The sequence below is a fragment of the Cervus elaphus genome, chromosome 4 (genome assembly GCF_910594005.1).
Source record: "Cervus elaphus chromosome 4, mCerEla1.1, whole genome shotgun sequence".
NCBI classification, from domain to species: Eukaryota; Metazoa; Chordata; class Mammalia; order Artiodactyla; family Cervidae; genus Cervus; species Cervus elaphus.
This window is the reverse complement of record NC_057818.1, coordinates 65,149,195-65,172,785: the sequence shown is the minus strand read 5'-3', so window position 1 is coordinate 65,172,785 and position 23,591 is coordinate 65,149,195. Positions and strand designations below refer to the sequence as shown.

The window sequence follows — 23,591 nt, the reverse complement described above, 5'->3', positions numbered from 1 at the left end:
CCAGCTGTCTGCCAGGCCCTGTTCTGTGTGCTTGGGATACATCAGTCACCAAGACAGGAAGCAAGGCACCACCTTCCTGGGGCATCCATTCTGTGGGAGACAGATGATAAACAGTAAGCACTAAACCCAAGGTGGCCAACTGTCCAGGTTGCCCACAATGCCGAACTTTAGTGCTAACACTGGGAAGGTCCCAGGCTAGTTGGTAAGAAAAATTGGTGGTACAAAAAGATAATTACTATAAAAATTAGAGCAGCTAAGGTAAGAAGGTTCAGAAACACTAGGGTGAGAGGAAGGGTGAGGGGGAGAATTTTTAGTTTCGGGGAGTCAGGGTAGACCTTTATTGCGAAGGAAACATTTCCATAAAGATTTAAAGGAAGTGAGGGAGCAAGTTTTGTGAATATCCAGAGGAGAAAGACTGTTCCAGGCAGAGGAGGCTGCTGATGTCAATGTCCTGATGCAGAAATGAGCCCAAGCATCAGCAGTCTCTGAAACGTGTGTCAGTCATGGAAAGATAGACAAGAGGTGCCTTGTCTTTCTCCTGTGTCCCTTTCTTCCCAGTGAGGCTGAGCATCTTTTCGTGGGTAAATCCTCCATATTTATTGCTGAGTCCATGGTCTGTGGTTGCTGACAAATTCTTTGCCCCTTGGTGACCTTAATATTTTTAAGCATATCGTCTGTAGGGGCTGTGGTAGGTGATTAACAAGAACCACTTTCCTCTGTGTCCCTGAGCAGAACTTAGAACTCTCTTTGGTGGTCAGAGGTACTTAATTGGTAAATGTGACTGCAGTCATATTTACCGTATTTACCAATTTACCATACTGGTAAATTCTTAAAGAGATGGAAATACCAGACCACCTTACCTGTCTCCTGAGAAACCTGTATGCAGGTCAAGAAGCAACAATTAGAACTGAACACAGAACAATGGACTGGTTCAAAATTGGGGAAACATTGGGAAAAGAGTATGTCAAGACTGTATATTGTCATCTTGTTTATTGAACTTATATATAGAGTACATCATGTGAAATGCCAGGCTGGAGGAATCACAAGCATCAGCCTGGAGAAATATCAACAACCTCAGAGATACAGATGATACCACTCTAATGGCAGAAAGCAAAGAGGAACTAAAGGGCCTCTTGATGAGGGTGAAAGAGGAGAGTGAAAAAGCTGACTTAAAAAACTCAACATTCAAAAAACTAAGATCATGGCATCTGGTCCCATCACGTCATGGCAAATAGGTGGGGAAACAATGGAAACTGACAGATTTTATTTTTGTGGGCTCCAAAATCACGGGATGGTGACTGCAGCCATGAAATTAAAAGGCACTTGCTCCTTGGAAGAAAAGCTATGACAAACCTAGACAGTATATTAAAAAGCAGAGACATCACTTTGCTGTTAAAGGTCCCTATACTCAAAGCTATGGTTTTTCCAGTAGTCATGTACATATGTGAGAGTTGGATCATAAAGAAGGCTGAGTGCCACATAATTGCTGCTTTGGAATTGTGCTGGAGAAGACTCTTGAAAGTCTTTTGGACAGCAAAGAGATCAAACCAGTCAATCCTAAAGGAAATCAACCCTGAATGTTCATTGTAAAGACTGATGCTGAAGCTGAAGCTCTGATCCCTTTGGCCACCAGATGTGAAGAGCTGACCATTGGAAAAGACCCTGATGCTGGGCAGGAGAAGGGGGTGACAACAGAGGGTGAGGTGGCTGGGTGGCATCACCGACTGAGTGGACATGAGCCTGAGCGAACTCGGGGAGATAGTGAAGGACAGGGAAGCCTGGAGTGCTGCAAACCATGGAGCCCCAAAGAGTCAGACCCTACTTAGTGACTGGACAACACTGCCTGCAGTGGATCATGTGCTCCCTCTAGTGACAGTGGCAGTGAACCGCATCGCCTCTCATTTTGCTCCCAAACCCCAGACTGCAGGGTTTCGCCTTGGATAAAAACGTAGTTTAGCCACCAGAGGCATCCTTAAATGGCTGTAAAACTGACTTCTCTGATGCACTGCAAGATTAAATAGAACAATGCCTGATGCTGGTGACTGTGGGAGCAAATGAACATTCTCAGATACATGGACTTGGCAAGGCTCTTGAAACTGCCTCTTGGCATCATGTAGCAAAAGTCTTAAAAACACACCTCCCTTCAAACTAGAAGTTCACCCTCCTAGGAGCTCATCCCAGGGAAAACTAAGTAAATGCTCCATGTGGTGTACAAAAGCATATTCCTCAAAGTATTGTTTTTCATAGTGGAAAATGGGGAAACCCCAGATGTCTACTGGTAGGGACTGAAATAAAAATTATGCTGCTCCTTGGACTCTAAAACTCGTGAAAGATACTGAGAAGCTGTTCAAGTCTCGAGAGACACAATAACTACATACAACACCTAATCCCAGAGTACCAGGGGCTGAAAAGAGAATTGCTCCAAAGGACAGTATTAGGACAGTTGGTGAAACTTGAACATGGACTTCATCAATGTTAAGTCCTTGATTGTTGATAACTATACTGTGACTCTGTAAGAGAATGTCTGTGTTTTTCAGAAAGGTTCCTCAGGGGCTGCTGACTCTCAACTGTCTTAAAAAAATATTTATATGGGAAGAAAACTGGAAAGCAGTGTAATGAAATGTTAACGATTGGTGAATTGACAAAAGCTGTGCAGGAGTTCTTGGGCTTATTCTTGTAATTCATGCATGAAAGTTTGAAAATATACAGTTAAAAAGACACAAAAATAAAAAGAGGCACGTGCACACAGCATCTGGTATAGATATCAGAAGTTCACAAGCCTACCCCGTCAAACGCAGGTTAAGAATACCTGCTCAGAGGCTGAACTTTTTTTAATCAACACAGTGAAGTTGCAAATTGAGCAAGTGTTAGGTTACAAAGACAAAACTCTTGTGCCAGATCTTGTCCTTGACTTGCCCAACCAAAGCACGGGACATGTGGATCAGATTACTTTCTTGGTTGAACAGAAATGAAGTAGTTGACAGGCACATAGAGGTCATGTTGAATGAAAAATAGGTAACATTTAAGCCCTGGCATTACAACTGCATGGGAAGGGAATGAGACTCCTATTTCCCATATCACCCTCACTCCTGGGCATCTATCTACTTAGGGCAATGGCAGCCAAATTTGGCACTGTTGACATTCAGATTTACACTTTTTCTAAATTTGAAAATATGAAAAAAAATTTTAAATAATTAAAAAAATAAATTTAAACTATTTTTAAAAACTAGGTTGAAAAAAGTAAAAATGAAAGTGTTAGTTGCTCAGTTGTGAGCAACTCTTTGTGACCCCATGGACTGTAGCCTGCCAGGCTCCTCTGTCTATGATATTCTCCAGGCAAGAATCGTGGAATGGGTAGCCATTCCCTTCCTTCTCCAGGGGATCTTCCCAACCCAAGGACTGAACCCTGGTCTACTGCATTGCAGGTGGTTCTTTACCATCTGAGCCACCAGGGAAGCCCAAAGTTAGGTTACAAACTACAGAAAAGTCACAAGTGCAAGTCAGCCAGTCAGTTCAGCCGCTCAGGCATGTCCGACTCTCTGCGACCCCATGGACTGCAGCACGCCAGGCCTGCCTGTCCATCACCAACTCCCGGAGCTTGCTCAAACTCATGTCCATCCAGTCGGTGATGCCATCCAGCCATCTCATCCTCTGTCATCCCCTTCTCGTCCCGCCTTCAATCTTTCCCAGCATCAGGGTCTTTTCCAGTGAGTCAGTTCTTCGCATCAGGTGGCCAAAGTATTGGAGTTTCAGCTCAGCGTCAGTCCTTCCAATGAACACCCAGGACTGATTTCCTTTAGGATGGGCTGATTGGATCTCCTTGCAGTCCAAGGGACTCTCAAGAGTCTTCTCCAACACCACAGGTCAAAAGCATCAATTCTTCAGTGCTCAGCTTTCTTTATGGTCCAGCTCTCACATCCATACACGACTACTGGAAAAAACATAGCTTTGACTAGATGGATCTTTGTTGGCAAAGTAATGTCTCTGCTTTTTAATATGCTGTCTAGGTTGGTCATAGCTTTTCTTACAAGGAGCAAGCATCTTTTAATTTCATGGCTGCAGTCACCATCTGCAGTGATTTTGGAGCCCAAGAAGAAAAAATCTGTCACTGTTTCCATTGTTTCCCCATCTATTTGCCATGAAGTGATGGGATCGGATGCCATGATCTTAGTTTTCCAAATGTTGAGTTTTAAGCCAGCTTTTTCACTCTCCTCTTTAGCTTTCATCAAGAGGCTCTTCAGTTCCTCTTCACTTTCAGCCATAACGGTGTTGTCATCTGTATATCTGAGGATATTGATGTTTCTCCTGACAACCTTGATTCTGGCTTGTGCTTCATCCAGCCTGGCATTTTGCATGATGTGCTCTGCATATAAGTTAAATAAGCTGGGTGACATTATACAGCCTTGACATACTCCTTTCCCAATTTGAAACCAGTCAGTTGTTCCATGTCGAGTTCTAACTGTTGCTTCTTGACCTGCATACAGGTTTCTCAGGAGGCAGGTAAGATACAAGTGCAAGAGAGTTTGGCAAATGGCCCGCAGCCATCCAGTTCCCCTCTCCACGGGCAAGGTGCATCAGCCAGGATAGGCTGCAGTGTCCCGCAGCAGCAGTTAGCAGCCCCAGAGCCCCAGGTGCTAAAGCAACATGGTCTGTTTATATCTGGCGTGTCTAACAACGTCTGGGAGGCAGGGAAGTACTGTCCTAGTCTGAGCCCAGGAGGAGACCCTCTGAGTGCTCAGTGATCCCATACTTAGATGCAGTGTGTCACCACCCTCCCTCTCCTCTCACCCCACCCTCCAATTTCCTGTAGACAAAGCCTCCAACACAAAGAATAGATGGACACACAACCCTGACATGCGCCAGATGGGGGCATTTTACCAGTGGGCCAACACCAGTATTTGAAGGCATTACCCCCTTCCCCTCCCATTAATCCAGAGTCAAACAAATGGACCCAAGCAGGTGAAATCTAGCCGGTGGTGAACATGTCACGGAAGGGGAGGAGTCTTTCTCAACTGCAGGTCACACTCTGTCTCCCAGCTAGCCCTTCCCTGCAAGGATGGTAAGGTTTCATGTGTCAACTTGGCTAGGTGACAGGGCCTGGTTGGTGGTGCAAACACAGCCCTGGTATTGCTGTGAAGGTATTCTGTGGACACCTACAGTCAGCTGACTTTGAGTAAAGGAGGTTATCCTAGATCTTATGGTGGGCCACATCCAATCAGTCAAAGGCCTTAGAGCAAAAAACTAAGGTTTCCTGGAAAAGAACGAATCCTGCCTCAAGACTGCACCCTAGAAAGCCTGCCTGAGTTTCTGAAATACCTTACAGACTGAATTTGCCAGCCCCCACAGGAAATGCAGGAGAAACAGTTTCTATCCCCTGGTCAGGGAAGATCCCCTGGAAGAGGGCATGGCAACTCACTCCAGTATTCTTGCCTGGAGAATCCCATGGACAGAGAGGAGCCTGATGGGCTGTAGTCCTTGGGGTTGTAAAGAGTCAGACACAGCTAAAGCGACTGAGCACGCATAGTCACACAGGCCAGTTCCTTAACAGAAACACACACACACACACAGGTTCTGTTTCTCTGCAGTACCCTGACTGATACAGAATAAAATCTAATATTTGAGAGGCAAACACTTAAATGCACTAGAGAGGAAGGGGTTTTCTTAGTGATAAAACTGATACTGGAATGCCCTGCACACACAACCCAGAGAGACGAGCAAACTCACGCTTTGATGTAGTGAGAGCCGGCAGTTGATAAACAAGCATTTAGATGCTCCTTTAGGTAGAACTCCTAAAGTTCATAAAACCCTGCCTTCGGGGCACCTCCTGAGACAGAAGGAGGGAACAGTTTTGTCTTCACTATGCATATATGTTAATGCACTGGGTGGGAAGAGAAAGGTGTGGAAAATGCTTCCTGGTTATCATAAAAACTGACAGTTAGACTGTATTCTGTCACACGTCTTGTTATGGCTTGAATTTTGTCCCGTCCTCCTGCCAAAAAAAAAAAAAAAAATGTTTTAAGTCCTAACCTCCAGGACCTGTGAATATGACCTTGTTTGGAACTAGGGTCTTTGCACGGAGAATCATTGGGGTGAGCCCTAATCCGTCATGACCAGTGTGTGTCCTTATGAAGTGTGCCGTCTCGTCAAGGAGATGGGCATACAGAGGGAAGACGATGTGTTGAGTGGCAGCACTGCCCGCAAGCCCCCAGAAGCTGGGGTGGGCCGGCACGGGCAGATCCTCCCACCCAGCCTCAGGAGGAGCGAGCGGGTCCTACCCACACCTCCCTCTCAGACCTGCGGCCTCCAGCAGCTCAGGGAGAGAATGCGCTTCTGTTTAAGCTGCCCCGAGTGTGGTACTATGTTCCCACTGCCTAGGGAAACTGACACAGCAGCCCCCCGCCCCCCACACACTAATGATATTCAGTCAAAAACTTCGATGTGAGGAGGTGCAAATAAATAGAATCTGCAAACAAACGCTTACCCGCTCAGAGTCAAGACATGTAGGAAGAAATCAAGGATTTAAAAGCACCGAGCAGGGCAGCCCCATGCCCGACTCCTGACCACCCAGCTGCAAAGACACTTAGACGCTCACCCTGCCTCGGCCACAGCACTCCCCAGTGACCTGCACGTGCGGAGGTGGAAGCCCGTCCTTTCCCCACAGTAAACCTGAGGCTGGGGATCAGGAAAACATCTGTTTATTTAAAAAAAGAGAAAATACCAATTGGAGCTTGGCTGGCTGTCCTCACCAAGGAGCTGGGGCAAGAGTCCGGTGTTGGGTGGAGGAGTAGGGTGGGGAGGGGTAAGGAAACAGGCAGAGCTGCGGAAGGTCTTTTGGTCCAGAATGGATTATCTTCTCTCCATACTGCCCTCCACTGTCCCCTCACTGGAATGGGTGTGCGTGTGTGTGTGTGTGTGTGTGTGTACACACACGTGCGCGCACAAGCCTGTATGATGTACAAGGCGGCAGGGCAGGGGGGAGACTCAGATGGCAAGGTCTCAGCTCTGGAAGCATAAAGGGGGTCTGGCAGGACAGGCCCACTTCCTCACCCACCTCGAGACCTCTCCCCACTATGGCTTATTTGAGATAAGAGGTCAAGGCCCCAGGGTCAGGCAGCCTGTGTCGAGTGAGTGATGTGTGGTGGGCGGCGGGGGGCGAGATGCCTGGAATCCAGGCCAGGAAAGAGCAAGTGGAAGGGGAGGGGGTGAAGAGAAGATGAGAGGCCCCAAACCCTGCAGATGTGGGGGCTGGAGAAGGCTGAGTGCTCCTTGGGGGTGGTGAGTGGAGGGGCGGGGCTCTGGGGGAGCTCAAGCCGGCTCCTTTTGGGGGAAGTCACAGTCTGCCGTAGGGACCCTGGGCGTGTTGAGGCCCTTGCAGGGAGCAGCTGCAAGCAGGGGGCTGAAAAACTGCCACTGGGGCCCTGGTAGACTGGGAGCCCTGTGTGGTGGGAGCCGTGTTGTGTGTGCTCAGTTGCTCAGGCGTGTCCGACTCTTTGAGACCCCATGGAGTATCGCCCTCCAGGCTCCTCTGTCCATGGGGTTTCCCAGGCAAGAGCTCTGGAGGGGGTTGCCGTTTCCTCCTCCAGGGGACCATGGTGGGAGTTGAGGGCCAATTATCTGCCCCAGGCTCCCGATGAGAAGGGATGAGCTGAGGTGCCGTTATTTGTGGGGAGAGAGGAGAGGAAGGGGGGCGGCCCAGAGGAGGGAGAAGAGGCCCCCCGACCTGGCCCTCGGGGCTGGGAGAGGGGGCGTGTAGCCCTTTAAGAGTGGGGGAATGGCCGCCCCCCAAACATGGCTATGTACAAAGAGAATTTGGGGCAAATTGTGCGTTGGGTGTTGGGGGCTCCCCAGAGGGTGAGGGGACAAGGGGAGAGCAGGGCACTCATCTGCCATCCTGGGGAGGTGCAGAGCACAGCCTGCCCCGCAGCGCTCCAGCCGTGCCCTCCCGGGACGAGGGACCAAGGCAGCGGCAGACACCACTGAAGGTCCTGGGGATGTCAGCAGCTGTTGGCCTGGCCCCGGGCGTCTCCAGGGAGAGTTTGGCCTAGGCCCATGGCATGCGGTGCCAGGGATGGGACTGGGGCAGTGACATCACCCAAGGACTGGAAGGCCTCCCTCTGGGGATGGTAAGAGGTCTCTGTGTTGACCCTGTCACCGATCAGATGGTTGGGTGAAGGGCAGTTATCTGGAGGGACTGGTGCCCTCACCCAGGGGTGAGGGGGGACTGACCAAGGCCAAGTCTGTGGTCGGGTTGAGGCAGGCATCAGCCTGAGTCAGGAGCAAGGCAGTGACATCACCAAGAAGGGCTGGAGTAGGATGATGTCATCAGAGGGAGCCCCACCCCACACTCTTTTTGAGGGAATGGGAAAAGAATATGTATTGTGCTGGTTCCGCTAAAGGGAACGACTGTAGGTGACCCCACAAGACAATTGAAATATAGCTGTCCGAGTACTTGGCTCCCAAGGGGATGGATCTTGGAAGGTGATGGTGCATGGTTGACGTGGTTCCTGATAAATGACATCACTGGGTGTCCTGGATCCTGGGAGATGATGATGTCACAGTTATGGTGGATCCCAGTGGATGACGATACCAAGGTTGAAGTGGATCCCAGGAGATGGTGATGGTGGATGTCATGGGTTCCAGGACACCATTGACTCTCATGGATGCTGGGGGCTGGTGACATCATGGCTGAATTGGATCCTGGGAGGTGATGACACCATGGCTAAGGTGGACCCTGGGGCATGAAGACATCACGGTTGGAGTGGATCCTGGGAGATGGTGACAGCACAACTGTGGGGGTCTGTGGGGAACTGGGGCATCATCAGTCCTAGTGGATCCTGGTAGAAGATGTCACCATCGGCCATACTGGGTTCTGGAAGGTGATGACATCACGGGTCATGGTGGGTTCTGGGGGATGATGACATCATCAGCTGTGGTGAATCCTGGGAGATGAATATGCCGTAGATCATAGGGAACCCTGGGAAATGACATCATCATCAGGCATGGTTACCACGGGACCCCAGGTGCAGTGCCGCCATGGGTGGTGGAAGTCTTGTGGTGCCGATGACATCAATGCAGGCACACCCCACCCCCACCCCAGCAGGAGGCCAGGACTTTGTTTGCGGAGGTGATGATGTCTGTAGCTGTGGCAGAGAGGCATGGGGCTGCCTGAGAGTCCCCAGGACTCCAGGAGCAGTGGAGCGGCCTCCTTGGGAGCAGAAGCCAGTCTGGGGGTGCGTGCTGTACTCCGGGAGTCACCAGGAGGTGACATCCCTGCATGGGGGGAGGACCCATGGCCCAGCCTCACTTGAGGGGAGGGCCTGGTGGAAATCCCTCACGGCTTGTCCCCAGGGTCAGGGGAGAGAGCAACCAAGCTAAGTCATGGTGGGGCAAGGCAGAAACTCTGGTGACACCGTCACATGGAATGGCCTTCCAGAGCAGGCAGTGTCTCCGGTGGTGACGTCACAGCTCCGGCGCGCCAGGGGTCGGTTGTCACCTCTGGCTGCAGCTTCCCCACAGGGCAGCCGCTCAGCGATGACGCCCGGGGTAGCATCTCGGGACCGGGCCCTTCGTTGGTGGCCCCCAGCTTAGCCACGGGCTCTGGGCGGCCCGCCTGTGGGTGCTGGGCAATCGCAGTGGATGTGTCTCATGGGGATGCAGTCTCTGTGCAGGCAGAGCCGGTGCTGCAGTGCAGAAGGGCCTCACCCCGGAGAGGGCCCCAGAGCGGGCTGCCCTCTCCAGGGATGACATCACAGGGCAAGCCAGCTCCTCTGGCGACGGTGTCACAGGAAGGAAGTGAGCCCCCGTGGTGATGTCCTAGAAAGGAGGCCTTGTGTCTCGTGAGGACGTGGCTGGCGAGGCGCTTTCCCCTGTGGCTCGTCCCGGGAAGATGGCTTTGTCTGCAGGCACGGCTTCATAGACAGAGGCATCTTCTTTGGAAGGAAATATTTTCCTGGTGACGATGATGTCCACAGAGACCTTTTGGTGCCAGAGACGACATCAGAGGGTGAGACTTATCTGTGCAGTGACATCACAGGAGGGCTCCTGGTCTCTTGGGATGATGTCATGGGACAAGGCATTGTTCCTCTTACAACGTCACCGGAGGGAGGTCTTCGTGATGACACCGTGGAGCACAGACACGGCCTCCAGCGATGACTGTAGTGGGCCTGTTCCTCTGCGATGACCTCATGGGAAGCAGGGTTTGTCCCTGTGATGAACACAGACGTTTTTGCTACTGATGACCTCACATACAGGCCTCTTCCTCTGTGATGACGTCATGGGAAGGAGGCCCTGCCTCAGATTGTGACGTAGGAGGAGGATCTTATCTGCTGTGACATTGCAGAAGGAAACTTTTTCTCTCGTGAGGATTTCGTCCAAAACCGTGTCCTTGGAGGTAGCCCTCCTGGCCCCCGCAGGTCTGGATTCCAGGCCCCCCAGCCAGGTGTGGCGGGGGGTGCAGGCTGGGATGGGGGCCCCAGGCCACAGCGCCCCAGCCCCCGGCCCGGCCTCGGACGCTCAGACAGTCACCTCGTTCTTGCTGGCCGTGCGGAGGTGTTGGGGCAGGTGATGGCCGGGGATGAACTGCAGCTGCTCCAGCGTGCCCTGGTGCTGGAAGGGTGGCCTGCGGGCCAGCGTGCCCCCACCCCCGCCGGTGTCTGACATCCAGGCAGGCTGTGGCGAGCCGTGCAGGGCGTGGTGGTGGTGCGCGTGCAGGCCGGGCGGCGGTGGCAGGCCGTGCAGCGGCGTGGGGGGGCCCCCGGGCCCCAGCAGCAGGTTGGAGTGCGAGGCGGCCAAGCTGGCACGCGCGGCGGGCTCCGGGGGCAGCGCGGGGCTGCGCGGGGGTGACAGGAGGTGCTCGCGGCTCTGGCGCAGGGCCTCGGGGGACGACAGGAGCAGGTGCTCCTGGGACACGAGGCGTGCGCGCGGCAGCGTGAACTCATAGCGCGACCGGCCCCCGTCGCCCAGCAGGTGCTCCTGGGACATGACGCGCCGCGGGTGGGGCGCAGGGGCCAGGCCCAGCTCCTCGGGGCCGCCCCAGGCATCCATGCGGTAGCCACCCCCCGTGCCGGGTCGCCGCAGCGCGTGCAGGGGCAGCGTCCCACGGGGCACCTCTGCCAGGTGCCGGCGCTTCAGGTAGGCTTCGTCCAGGTCCTTCTCGGCTGCGGGAGAAGGGGTAAACCACAGAGCTGGGGCCCCAGCCGGCCCAGAAGCTGCCCACCTCCCAGGGCCAACCCTCTGCCTCTCCCCGCACTGGGCTCCCGCCCTGGAGAATTCCAGACATCACCGGGAACTTCCTGGGCATTAGCCTGGGCAGGGGCACGGTTTTAACCAGTGGGAACAGTCAGGCTAGAAGAATGCATGTTCCCAGGCCCAGCTTGCGGTGATGGGGCCGTAGATGAGGAGGGGGGTTGCTTTTTAAATCGCTTGGGAATATCCTTTTTTGTGTGTGTAGAACCCAGGTCTTGCTTTTTGAGGAAACTTCCTTCTCTTTCATCCTGTAGAAAGTATTTTTCGATTCAACCCATTCGTGGATTGTAAAGTCAGTGTTGTGGGTAGAGACAGTATTTTGCAAAATGAAATAGGATAGAAAATTATTAGAAAGTTTCCCACAATAAGAGATAAGAAAAAAGTGAAGTTGGCCAGTCATGTCCGACTCTTTGCGATCCCATGGACTGTAGCCCACAAGGCTCCTCAATCCATGGAGTTTTCCAGGCAAGAGTACTGGAGTGGGTTGCCATTTCCTTCTCCAGGGGATCTTCCCAACCCAGGGATCGAACCCAGGTCTCCCACACTGCAGGCAGACGCTTTACCGTCTGAGCCACCAGGGAAGCCCATCAAGAGAATAAGGGTGAGTACCATTCATACGATTTTTGTTTCAGCTCTGTGTGTTATTGAAATATCAGTGGTTGAAGTGACATAATATCTGGGATTTGTTTTGAAATAATCCACCAAAAGATGGGGTGGGGGAAGGAGGGAATAAGAAAATGTTAAAGCTGGGTGATAGGAACCTAGGGGTTCATTTTACAGTTTGTCTGCTCTTGAACGTGTTTAAAAATGTCCACAATAGCAAGTTTCAAAACTTGGCTGTAATTAAAAAATTGCCGGTGTACGTAGGTTTTATGAGACACAGTATAAAAACCCTTTCTGACTGTGAATCTCAGTTTAAAATGTGTGACGCCTCCTCCACTACCAGGAATGTCCAATCAGAGTCATGGTGATTGGTTCTGGGGCAAGCTCATGACCCTTTCTTGGTCAGTGGGGTTCAGGCTTGGGATTTTTGCTGCAATCACTGGGAGAGACTCTTCTGGTAAGAACTGCCCTGAAGATTCTCTCAGGGCAGTCTTTGCCATCACAGGGGGAGATTCTTTCTGAAAATGAAGCCAGCCCACTGTTCAGCGGAGCTGAGAGACGTGGAATCCTGGTGCTAGCTCTTCAGCACCTGGGTTCAGCCACACCTGAAGCTTGCCGCACACAGAATTTGCCTTATCAAGCCAATGTAGTTGCCTTTTTTTTTTTTAAAGTTCTGTTTCAGCATAGTTACCTTTTTTTTTTTTTTTAATTGTGTTCCTATTAATTGCAAACACAAGTCCTGATGAATGCAATAGATCTTGCGGGGAGGACCATGGATTTGCATTTATGAAAAGCACCCCAAGTAGTTCATTGCGATGCAGAATGACCTTGGGTCTTTCTGGAAGCCCACTTGGAGGAAAAAAAAACCCTAAGCGGGGAATCGAGAGCTTGAGAAGGCGCTCGGGCCACTGTCCAGGGTCCTGAACCCAGGCCCTGCCCCCGCCCCGCCGCCCAAGCAGCCCACCACCACCACCACCCCCTCCCCGGGACTCACCGAGCCTCTTGAGAGAGGAGTAGCGGTTGAGCTCCGATTTCACTGCGGCCTCGTAGGACGGGGGCAGATGCGAGAGGTTGTGGAAGGACCGCGAGCAGGATAGCGTGGAGTAGCGCAAGGACGGGCTGGGCGGCGGGATGGCCCGCCAGTCTGGGGCAGAGGGCACGGCCGGGGTCAGTCCAGGCCAGTCTGGGGCAGAGGGCACGGCCGGGGTCAGTCCGGGCCTGCTCCCTCGGACCCCGCGGTTCCGTCCCCCGCCCCCTTGGAGTTTTAGCAGCCTGGTGTTCCAGCCTCTCAAAGCTGCAGCAGTCCAAGCTCCCTCTGCTCACTCCCCCCCACGACCCCTCAGGAGCTCCTGGCTGGGGAAGGAGCAGAAGGCGCAGCCGGCACGTCCTCTGTGCCCCGCCCCAAGCAGGAGGGGCGCGCTCCAGGCCGCTTCCCGCGGACCACTCCTGGGTTACCCGGCTGGTCCGTGAGGACACGCTCCCACGGCCTCACCCCTGCCCTATCAGGGTACCTGGCTCCGACTCAGTGCCAGGTGAGGAGGGAAGGAGCCCTGCCCGCCCCGGGTGCGTACCCAGCGTGGCAGCGTGGTGTTTGGGGCTGTTGACGTTGAGGTGCAGGTAGTTGTGGTGCAGGTTATCTGTGGGGACCAAGAGGGGAGGGCGTCACTGCCGCTGCCGGCGCCCAGCTGGCGCCCCGTCCTGGTCCGTGTGGAGGGCTCCCTGCTCGCGTCTTCCTGGCCCCCAGCTCTGCAATCTTTGCCCTGACTTCCTTCTCCCTCCTGGATCGTCAAACCAGCCTTCAGCCCAGCTCCAAGACCAGCGTCTCCGCGGTGCTACACACACACACACACACACACACACACCCCCTCTGTTGCTCGAAACACATACACACACACACCCTCTGTTGCTCGAAACACACACACACACACACACACCCTCTGTTGCTCGAAACACACACACACACACACACACACACACACACACACACACACACACACACACACACACACACACACACACACACACACACACCCTCTGTTGCTCGAAACCCTCCGCCGGTCTCACCATCACCGATGGGACACAGTCTAAGCTGGGGGCGGCCTCTGAGGCCTTCCCACCTGCCCCCAGTCTCATCTTTCACCCCTCCCCTCAAGCCCTGCTTCCCTCTGATGCCCAGTGGTCGAGCTCAGTTCTGCCACAGGGCCTCTGCACGGGCTGTTCCGCTGTTCTCCGCGCGTTGAACCCCTTCCTCCCCTTCTTTGCCTGAAGACCTCCTCCCTGCTCATCCCTCCAGATCCAGGTCAAATGTCTCTTCTTCATCACTAGTATTCAAAGCCCTCTCCTCTTCTGCGTTCCTGACCTCAGATCAGCCCGCGTCCTTTACTGCCTGGACCCGCGTCCCAGCCTCCTCCGGATCCTTCCTCCTCTCATTTCTTTCCCTGCACACGGGTTCCGTAGTCCTGCCCACTCGAAGCTCTGCCCCTCTCCGCTCTAAACTCCTCCCTGGCTCCCCATTGCCCTCGGCACACAGAGCTACTCAGCTCGGCCTGGCACTCGGGGCCCTTCCTGAGGTGCCTGCCCACCCTCTCCCCAGCCTCAGCTCTGGGCGCCTCACAAGCTGAGCTCCCCTTGCACAAGAAACTCCCCTCCGTCCCCTGGCCACTGCCCCGAGATCTCTTTCTGAGGGCGCCTCCTCCGCCTCTTCAGACGAGACCCTCTGGCCCTCTCCCAGCCTCCTGGACCTCTCCGCCGATGCTCTGGCCACGCCCGGTAAGAACGGTGGTGACGTGAGGCGAGCCCTCCTCTGATGCTCATTTTATGGGTGAGGAAAATGAGGCCCAGAGACTGAAGCCGGTCGCCCCAGGTCACAGGGGTAGAGTTAGAATTCTAACCAGGCGTCTGGCTCCAGACATTCTAACTCAGTCGCTACCTGCGTCCTTTTGGGTCACCGGCTGCTGGGTGGTCTGACATGAGTTTCTCAGGGGCAGTGGCTTGAGAAACCGTCCACGCGCCCGCGGTGCCCACCCAGGGTGCCCACGGAAGGGCAGGGAGTGGGGCGGGCTCACTGCAGCGTCCGGAGCAGTGTCCGGAACAGGGCTCCGCTGGGAAGGTTGAGGAAGGCAGAGGCCGGGGCGGTGGGGGGCGGGGCCACCGTGGGGGCGGGGCCACAGGGGTGAGGCGGGGCCGAGGGCGGCCGCAGCCCCGCCTCTCGCTCACCGAGATTGGAGGGCTTCACGGGGTTGTAGAGGTTCTTGGGCGTCCTCGGCGGCATGCTGTCGGGGCCTCCGACCCCTGGGGTTAGGGAGCTGCTTCGCGCCCGGTCTGGGCGGGCCCCTGGCCCCGCCTGATGTCTCAGAATGTCCACCAGAGCCCTGGAAGGGGCAGAGGGATGGTCAGTGGCTTGGGGGCTGCGGGTAGGGATGGAGAGAGGGAGGGCGCAGGCCTCTTTCCCCTCCCCGTCTCACCTTTGCGGGTATCTTAGTTCAGCTCGGCTTCTCGCCTTTGGCCACACCCCTTGCTAGCGTCAGTCTGAGCGCCGCCTGCCTCTAGGTCCCTCCGACTCACTTCCCCAGTTCATCTGGACCCTACCCCTTGTGTGGTCCCTCCCACAGCGTCCTCTCTGTGGTCCTGTCCCCACCCCAAACCTGGGACCTAACTCCTGTTTCTTTCGCTGCCTTCTCCATAGCGATAAAACCTTAGAATCACCTTTGACTCTTCTTTGTCTTTCCTCAATGGCCCTTAGTAACCCCCTGGATTCGCTCTCCAAAATATATCCCAACCATATGTCACCACCTCTGCGGCTAGCAGCCTGTCTCTCGCCATGGATCCACCTGACCTGCCCGTTTCTGCCCTTGTCCCCTGCAGTCTAAATTCATGCACAGCCCAGGGGTCAGGTGGCTCACACGGAGCTCAGGACGCTCCAGTGGCTCCCCGTCACACTGAGGCTGAGCCCCCCTCTGCCCGCTTCTGTCCACCTCCTCCTCATGCACTGCGCCCAGTGTCGTGGGCCTCCTCACAGTCCTCCCAACACGCCACCCCAGGGCCTTTGCACTTACGGCTTCCTCTGCCTGGAGTGCCTTTCCCATAGATACCTGTTTGGTTCTCTCTTGTCCTCCAGGTCTCTGCTCAGAGAGGCCTTTCCTGACCGCTTCACGTAAAACAGCACCTCCCCTCCCACCCACAGCTCGTCACACTGCTTTTCTTCACAGCAGTTATCAGCATCTGAAAGTACATTGCCCCTGTGCGTGGCTTCCCTGGCGGCTTGGATAGTAGAGAATCTGACTGCGATGCAGGAGACCAGGCTCGATCCCTGGGTGGGGAAGAGCCCCTGGAGAAGGAAATGGCAACCCACTCCAGTGTTCTTGCCTGGAGAATCCCATGGACAGAGGAGCCTGGTGGGCTATGGTCCATGGGGTCCCAAAGAGTTGGACACGTCTGAGCAACTAACACTGCTTGCTTACTCTCTTAATGATGACGGTAGCCAGCATTTATTGAGGGCTTACCATGTGCCAGGACTGGACATGAATCAACCCAGTTAATCTTCTTTGCTGTCCGAATGTGCGGGGAACAATAATTAGCCCCACTGTACAGACACAGGAAACAGGCACGGAGAGGTTAAGCAACTTTCCCAGGGTCACACAGCCCGCAGGCGACTGACCTGGGATTAGAACTAGGTTTACTCGTCAGTGCAGGGATTTTGTCTTGTTCACCGCTGTGCCCCCAGCTCCTGGCTCACAGAAAGCGCTCAAGAAATATTTGCTGAATGAAGACCTGAGCCTACCTCGTCACTCCCTAGCCTGTCACTTAAGTCACCTGTATTCTCAGGCCTCTCCCATCTCAAGGCTTCTGCGCTCCGGGAGGCTGCCTCAGCCTCTGGCCATGCGGGCCCACCCCCCTCACTCCATGCTGGCCCCGCCCCCGTTGCCCAAGCCCCGCCCCCAGGCTCCCCCTCCCCGCCCCGGCCCCAGAGTACACACACCTGGGCACGTTGATCTCCCGGTGCGCCCTAGGCGCACGGGACGCCTTGCTGAAGGCCACTTTGGCGCCGACGCCCACGGCCAGGGCGAAGCTGATGACCCCGCACACCACGTAGGCTGTGCTGCCCCCTGGGCCCTCGCCCCCACGCCCCCCAGCGCCCCCCGCCCGGCCCCCTTCCAGCCACCCGGCCTGGCCGGGCCCAGGTCCCCCGCCCGCACCCCCAGCGCCCCCGGCGCCCCCGGCCAGCGGCGGCGGCGTGGTGGCCCAGCGCGGCGTGTCGTAGTTGGAGCAGGAGGCCTGCGCCAGGCGCATGTGGCGGTGCTCGCAGCAGAAGCGGTAGTGGCAGGTGCCGCAGCAGAAGCGGTAGGAGCCGGTGCTGCAGTTGAAGGTGGCGTCGTACTGGCCCATGACGTCGTAGTAGCCGTGGCACAGCTCAGCCGGAGGGGGCGCCCGTGCAGCAGCGCCCGCCGAGCTCGGGGTGCTGGCTCTTGTGCCGTTGGTCCCCGGGCCCGCTGCGCCCCCGCCGCCCGTCAGCGCCCCGGTCAGGCGCCGCAGGTGCGCCAGCAGGGCGGGCAGCGGACCCGGGGGCTCGGCGCTCGTGGCGTTGGACGGACGCGCCCCAGCCTGGCCGGTAGTCGAGGCCAGGAGCAGGAGGGTCCCGAGGAGCAGGAGGGCCGGCATGGGGAGCGCAGGAGCTCGGCCGGGGCAGCCAGGCTGGGGGGAGAACCGAGGCTGGAACGGTGGACGGAAGAAAGGCGCCAGAGGTGCAGAAATGTGGAGATGGTGGCGGGAAAGGATGAGGAAGGCAGCCCAAGGGAAGATAGAAGGACGGGGAGGGGGGCGGGCAGGAGCCAGGAGGCGGAAAAGGGGAGGATGTGCACGGGCCCGGGGTTGGCCAGGCCCGGGGGCAGTGGTCGGTGATGGGGGAGCCACAGAAGAATGCCCCGATGCCACGGAAGGGGAACAGCAACGATCATGGGCAGAGAGGGTCAGAGAGTGATGAATGGGGAGGAAAGACAGGGAAAGTGGACAGGGGTGTGAAGAAATGAGAGGGACGGACAAAAACCAGAGGAGAGATGGGATGGAGGGAGAAGAAACCAAGGAGGCAGGCGAGGGAGAGGGCGGAGGGAGAGGCCAAGGGGAGACAGGGACCAAGGGCGGCAATGAGAGGGGCGCAGGGGGGCGTGGGGAGACGGGGAGGAGAGAGAGATCGGAGTTGAGAATCAGAGGAAGGCCCGGGCACTGCTGACAGAGGGCGGAGTGCACTTTGTTGAGGGCCCCTCCCTGCACTGTGGGGTGTTTAGCAGCAGCTGCTGGGGGCAGCAGCATTCACACCCCCCCACCCCGCATCATGACAACACAGGATGCCTCCAGGCATTGCCAAGTGTTCCCCTGGGGGCACATTTGTCCCCCAGTTAGAGCTGCTGGCTTAGACCCCTATGGTCCTCAGCTCCCTCAAGGCTTACTTTTCTCCTTTATTTAGGTCTGATAGTCAAGGTCTTGAGCCTCTGTCTCCCTTCTCTCTCTGCCCCACCCCCCACCCTTACCCCTCTCTCACACACACACACACACACACACACACACACACACACACAGGGTCTTACAATTTCAGCTCTGAAGTGTCTCCTTGCACAGTTGGCAAGCCCGAGCAGCAGTGGTTCCTCTCCCAGACCTGCCAGGTGCCTGACACTGGACACACCTAAGTCCTCATGTGCCTCAGTTTCCCCATCTGTAAACTGCGGGTGAGGGTGGCTATCATTGGGTGGTTGGAAGGACGAATCCATGGCAACCCACCCAGTATTCTTGCCTGGAGAATTCCACGGACAGAGGAGCCTGGCGGGCTGCAGTCCGTGGGGTTGCAAAGAGTTGGACACGACTGAGCGACCGAGCACGCAGTCAGAGGGCTTTGGGCAGCACCTGGCCTAGTGCAGGTGCTGTACCCCCTGGAGGGGACGCAGGACGAGAGGGGCCAGATGGACGGGACGGCCCCACCGTGTCTACAGGCCGGCAGGTGGGTTCCTGCAGCAGTGTGTACTGAGGCTGGGGGGACAGTGGTGGGTGAACTGCAGGGTTCCGCCTCTGTCTTTATGGGGCTCGCATTCTGGCACAGAGACAAAGCCAGTACACAGACACGTATCAATGGGATACACGTTGAAAACTATTATGAAGAAACACTAAGAAATTATGAAGGAGGCCATGAAGAAATAAAAGCAGCGTGAGGAGGTGGGAGTGAGGGTGGGTGGGTGGGACTAGTTTAATAGATGTCTGTTCGCTGTTATTTTTACCCTTTGTTCCTCCCCATTGAGTGCACGTGTATCTCGGCTCCACGGCATTATCAAAGGCTGCTGGGGGCTGGGATGCGGAGAGGGCTGTGGGAGGCTGAGGCGCCGCCCGCGTCCCCGTGGGGCCTCAACCTTCCCTTTGAGCTCTGCTCTGGCCCCTGTCCTGCACCCCCTGCTCACTGCCTTCTGGACGCCCCCGCCCGCTGCGTCACTGTGATCTGAGAAGTGCCGTGGCCCACACTCCGGAGAGCATTTCGGCAGCTCCTCCGGAGTTAAACATGTAGGGACTTCCCTGGTGGGCCGCTGGTCGACAGTCTGTGCTCCCAATGCCGGAGTCACAGGCTCTGTCCCTGCCTGGGAACTAAGATCCTGCACGCAGCAGGACGTGGCCCAGCACACACACACACACAGTTAGAGTTACCACACGACCCAGGGGTTCTACTCCTAGGAATCTGCCCCAAAGAGTTGAAAACATGAATGTCCTTAGCAGCATGGTTTACGACAGCCCCAAATGGAAGACCACCCAAGTGCCCATCAGTTGACAAATGGTAAACAAAATGCGGTCTAGCCATTCAGTGGAATAATACTCAGCCACGAAAGGGATGGAGCACCGATACATTCTACATCCTGAAGAACCTCGAGGACGTTCAGAGAGAAAAGCCAGACACAAAAAGTCACATACCGATGATTACATTGAGATGAAATGTCCACAGCAGTGACATCCATGCAGACGGAAGCTGATAAGTGGTTGCCTGGGGCTGAAGGCAGCTGGGAAGAGGAGCTGAGTGCTCAGTGGGGGCAGGGCCTCCCTTGAGGGTAATGAAAATGTTCTGGAACTAGACAGTGATGGGAGTCACACAACATCATTAAATACTATTGACCTGTACACTTACAATGGTAAATTTTGTGTTACATATATTTTACTACAGTCAAGAAACAAAAGAAACAACTGATATACATCAGATGGTGTGACAGCTAGATTTTGAACTCAGGGCACCGCCGCCCATAGATGGTGGATGCCTCTATTCCACACAGAGAAATGCGGGCCTTCATGCTCGCAGACATAGCCCTTGGGAGAGTGACAGATGCACGTGATGAAGTGGATTCCTTCATTCACACAAGGGCTGCTGTGTACGGTTGGGCAGGTTGTGCACTGCACAAGAGGGTCTGGCAGAGAGACTGGCTCTCCTTCTCAAGGCATGCTGGTGGGGAGGCATCCATCTGTGGGAAGGGGCACTCCTTCCAAACACACACAAGCAGCCATCTGCCTGCTAAATCACAGGTGCTGGGGAGCTGCACAGGGCCAAGGGCTGCCGCACATGGGCCAGTAGTTTGCAGGCTCGGTGCCTGCGCTGTGCCAAGCCTCTGGTGGGGCTCCATCACAGAATTTCTCCCTCTGCTGACAGAGTGCCGTGGTCCCCTCCAACTTCACACACAGGCGCATTCCCAGGGAAATTCCAACTCCTGGTCATTGACAGCTCCAGGGAGTGGGGCAGGAGGAGCGGGGGCATACACCCCCTCAGGCCCAGCCACACACACACACGGCCCCTCTGTCAGCGGGGCCCCAGAGCCTCTCGCCCCTGCGTCCCACCTCTTGCCCTGCAGCACCTGCCCCTGCCGACACTGGGCCAGATGCACAGATACAGGGGACTGGCTCTTCCTCTGCCTCACAGAACTATGCACGGACACACAACAGAGCTTGTGTCACAGTGACACAGAACACAGGGCACCCACGTGGTGTCCCGGACACAACATGCAAGGACACCCAGTATCATCCTGGTAGCACACCCGAGCCTCCTCCCGACACACACGCAGAACAGCTCCCTGTGGACACACAGCCCTGCGTCTACGGGCATTCCTGCCCACAGCACCCGACAGTCAGACACAGTCTCGACATCACGGCACCCTGGGACCACACACAGCTCCAGGACATGGCCAGAGACCCGCCCCAGCCAGCTGCACCTGGACACGCTGCCACCGCCCGTAGACCGTGGACACTTGTATCCCAGCCAGACAGGCAGCCTCGTGGGTACACACGCCAGTGCAAACCCCACGGTGGAGCGTCTAGAAGCAGGCATGTGACCCTCCATCAGACACGCCCAGACAGCACCCCCTCCCGGACACATACACACACAGGAAGGCACGATCCTCCTCCTCCCCCCAAGCCGTCTTCTCCCTCCCTGCCCCGGGCACAGCCAGCAGCTCAGGGCCAGAACCCAGGATCCTAGTCCAGGAGCTGAGAGATAGCTGAGAGATGTGGGCACAGAGCTTGGGGAGCCAGTGTGAGACGGGGTCCCTGCGCTCCTGGAGAGCCCCGTCCTCCCCCTGCTGCCCTGCCAGCACTGCGTCCCACACCTCACCACCCCACCGTTCTCCTGACCCTGTCAGCTGGGCTGGGGGGGCAAGGACTGCCTCTTGAGATGCCTGGGAGCAGAGAATGAGAACAGGATGAGGGTGAGGGCAGAGGGTTAGAGAGAGGGCGACAGAGACCCAGAGAAAGACTCAGGGAGAGAAACGGAGCCTCGGGGAGAGGGACAGAGACCCAGGAAGAGAAGAACAGAGATGAAGAAGAGGGATATTCTTCTCCCTTCAAAGAAACTGAAGATAGTCAAAGAATATTCAAAGAAAAGAGGACAGAGACCTGGGAGGGCACAGGCCCGGAGGGCGAGCAGTGACGGGGAGAAAAGACCCGGAGAACTGGGGATCGAAGGAGAGCGAGAGAGAAGGAAAGAGAGAGCCAGAGAAGGAGGACAGACCCGCAGAGGGAGGAGACCCAGAGAAAGTCAGAAGCCTGATCTCGGGCTGCGGGGCGGTGGAGAGGGGTGAGCAGGTGGGCGCTGAGGGTGCGGGGGTCCGAAGGCGAAAGCAGGCGGGCCTCCCGGGAATGTCTGGAGTTGAGGGTGGGTTTGGGGTAGGGATGTGAAGAGCAGGCAGTAGGAGGGGGATCCGGGTTCAAGAGGAGGCGGACCCGGCCGCAGGGGTCCGGGCGGGAGGCGGGGATCCCAGCTCCCGGCGGGGGCGGCGGGGTGGAGGGACCCGGCCCCGCCTCCAGCTCGCCGCCCGGGGGCCGGGGTTTGAGGGAAAGACGCGGCCGGTTCCCACGCACCCCCCGCGGCCCGCCCGGGTGCCTAGGCCTTCCCGTCCGCTCTGAGTCTCTGCGTCTCCCGGTCCTGACCTCCTCCCGGGATCTCGCCCCACTGCCCCTCCCTCGGCCCGCCGGCCAGTCTCATTTCTGCGGGGCGGTGCCCGGGGTCACGGGCTCTCTTAGCCCGGCTCTCTCCACGTGTCTCAGCGCATCTCTGCATCCGGCCGTCTCTGCCCCACGTCTCCTCCGCGTGCCAGCATTCCCTCCTCCCCTCTGGCCCGCCAGTCTCTTCTCTTCACATCCCCGTCTCCCGCTACCTCCGTCTGCGTGTCTCCATCTCTGTCTCTTTCCCAGGTTTGCTGTCTACAGATCTCTGACCCTGTGAGTGTCTCTGTGCGCCCCCGACCCGGACCACCCATCTCCCTCCCCGGGCCCTCACTCTCACTCAGGCTCGGGTTAGAGGGGCGGGGTGGGGGCGCGCTGCGACGGGAGCTGTGTGTTCCCAGCGCAAAATAGACTCCTGTTGCCATGGCGACGCGAGCGCGGCCTCCGAGACGCGAGGCTTCAGGCTGGGGGCTGAGGAGAGGGGACACCTGGATCCGGAAGGCGGGGGCCGGGGGCGCTGGCGCCCAGTCCCAGGGGTTCCTGGAGGAGGGGGAAGCAGGGACTCCTAGGTCCCTGTGGAGACAGGGCCCTGGGCGCTCTGACGCGGGGTCCGGTGACCCGGCCTTCTGAGCGAGATCTGGGATCCAGGGGCGGGGGGCCGGGGGGAGATGCTCTGATTCCCCAGTGGGGGCGGTCTCGCTGAGAGCTCTGACGCCGGGGGACTGGGGGACTCGGATTGCCTTCTTGGGCCCCCAAAGGTTGCGGGTGGGGGTGGGGGAGCCTGAGAATCTAAAAGGGCTGAGGGGCCTTGGCTGGGGGGCTTGTTGAGTCCCGACTCCCAGATTTCCAAGGGGGCTGTAGAATTCTGGGAGCCCTCATGCGGATCCCCGGGCTCCTGCGTCTTAGGGGAGCAGGGACCACTCAGATGAAGCTATCTGTCCTTCCCATCCATCCGTCCATCTATTCATCCGCATGCCTGTCTCTTCCTTCCTCCGCGTCCCCAACTCCCTCCTGCCTCAGTTTCCCCCTCCGCACCGGGGTGCGGCCGCGCTCACCTCACTTTCCGGATGCGGGACCCAGGGGGAGTCGGGGGGTGGCGGCGACGTGGGGGGCCGGCCGGGGGAGGCAGAGCGAGCGCGTGTCTGCGAGCCAACCCGGCTGGGCGTGTGCGCGCGCGCTGCCTGGGGGGCGGCCGGCAGCGTGTCGGGGACCCGGGCCGGCAGTCCCTTTGCGGGCAGATGCGCGCCGGCTGCGGTGCAGATGTGAGTGGCCGCCCTCGCCTTTGCCTCGCGCCG

At 56.7% G+C, this 23,591-nt stretch overlaps 1 protein-coding gene across 6 annotated transcripts; it reads right to left on the bottom strand.

Annotated features, from left to right (window-relative positions):
- Nucleotides 1-6,679: 6,679 nt before the first annotated feature.
- Nucleotides 6,680-23,476, bottom strand: SHISA7 (shisa family member 7). 6 transcript variants are annotated; one of them, XM_043900197.1, is made up of 6 exons: nucleotides 23,352-23,476; nucleotides 16,826-17,538; nucleotides 15,064-15,218; nucleotides 13,419-13,484; nucleotides 12,842-13,030; nucleotides 6,680-11,156 (listed from the first exon to the last, which is right to left on the bottom strand). In XM_043900197.1, exons 2-6 carry the CDS (start codon nucleotides 17,503-17,505, stop codon nucleotides 10,513-10,515), a joined length of 1,734 nt encoding a protein of 577 aa, XP_043756132.1. In that variant the 5' UTR covers nucleotides 17,506-17,538; nucleotides 23,352-23,476; the 3' UTR covers nucleotides 6,680-10,512. The 6 variants fall into 6 exon arrangements, with proteins under 6 accessions (XP_043756132.1, XP_043756131.1, XP_043756126.1 ...); XM_043900196.1 differs by lacking the exon at nucleotides 23,352-23,476 and adding an exon at nucleotides 18,429-19,420 and having other exon boundaries at nucleotides 16,826-17,556; XM_043900191.1 differs by lacking the exon at nucleotides 23,352-23,476 and having other exon boundaries at nucleotides 16,826-18,330.
- Nucleotides 23,477-23,591: the final 115 nt, after the last annotated feature.

Coding starts and splice junctions, on each gene's coding strand:
- SHISA7 (XM_043900191.1), bottom strand. CDS start 18,153: ATGCTGCTGCCCCCAGCAGCTGCTGCTAAACACCCCACAGTGCAGGGA. Junction 15,219..16,825: donor CGGGAGATCAACGTGCCCAG/GTGTGTGTACTC, acceptor TGCCCCTTCCAG/GGCTCTGGTGGACATTCTGA. Junction 11,157..12,841: donor CTCCTCTCTCAAGAGGCTCG/GTGAGTCCCGGG, acceptor CTTCTCCCGCAG/CCGAGAAGGACCTGGACGAA.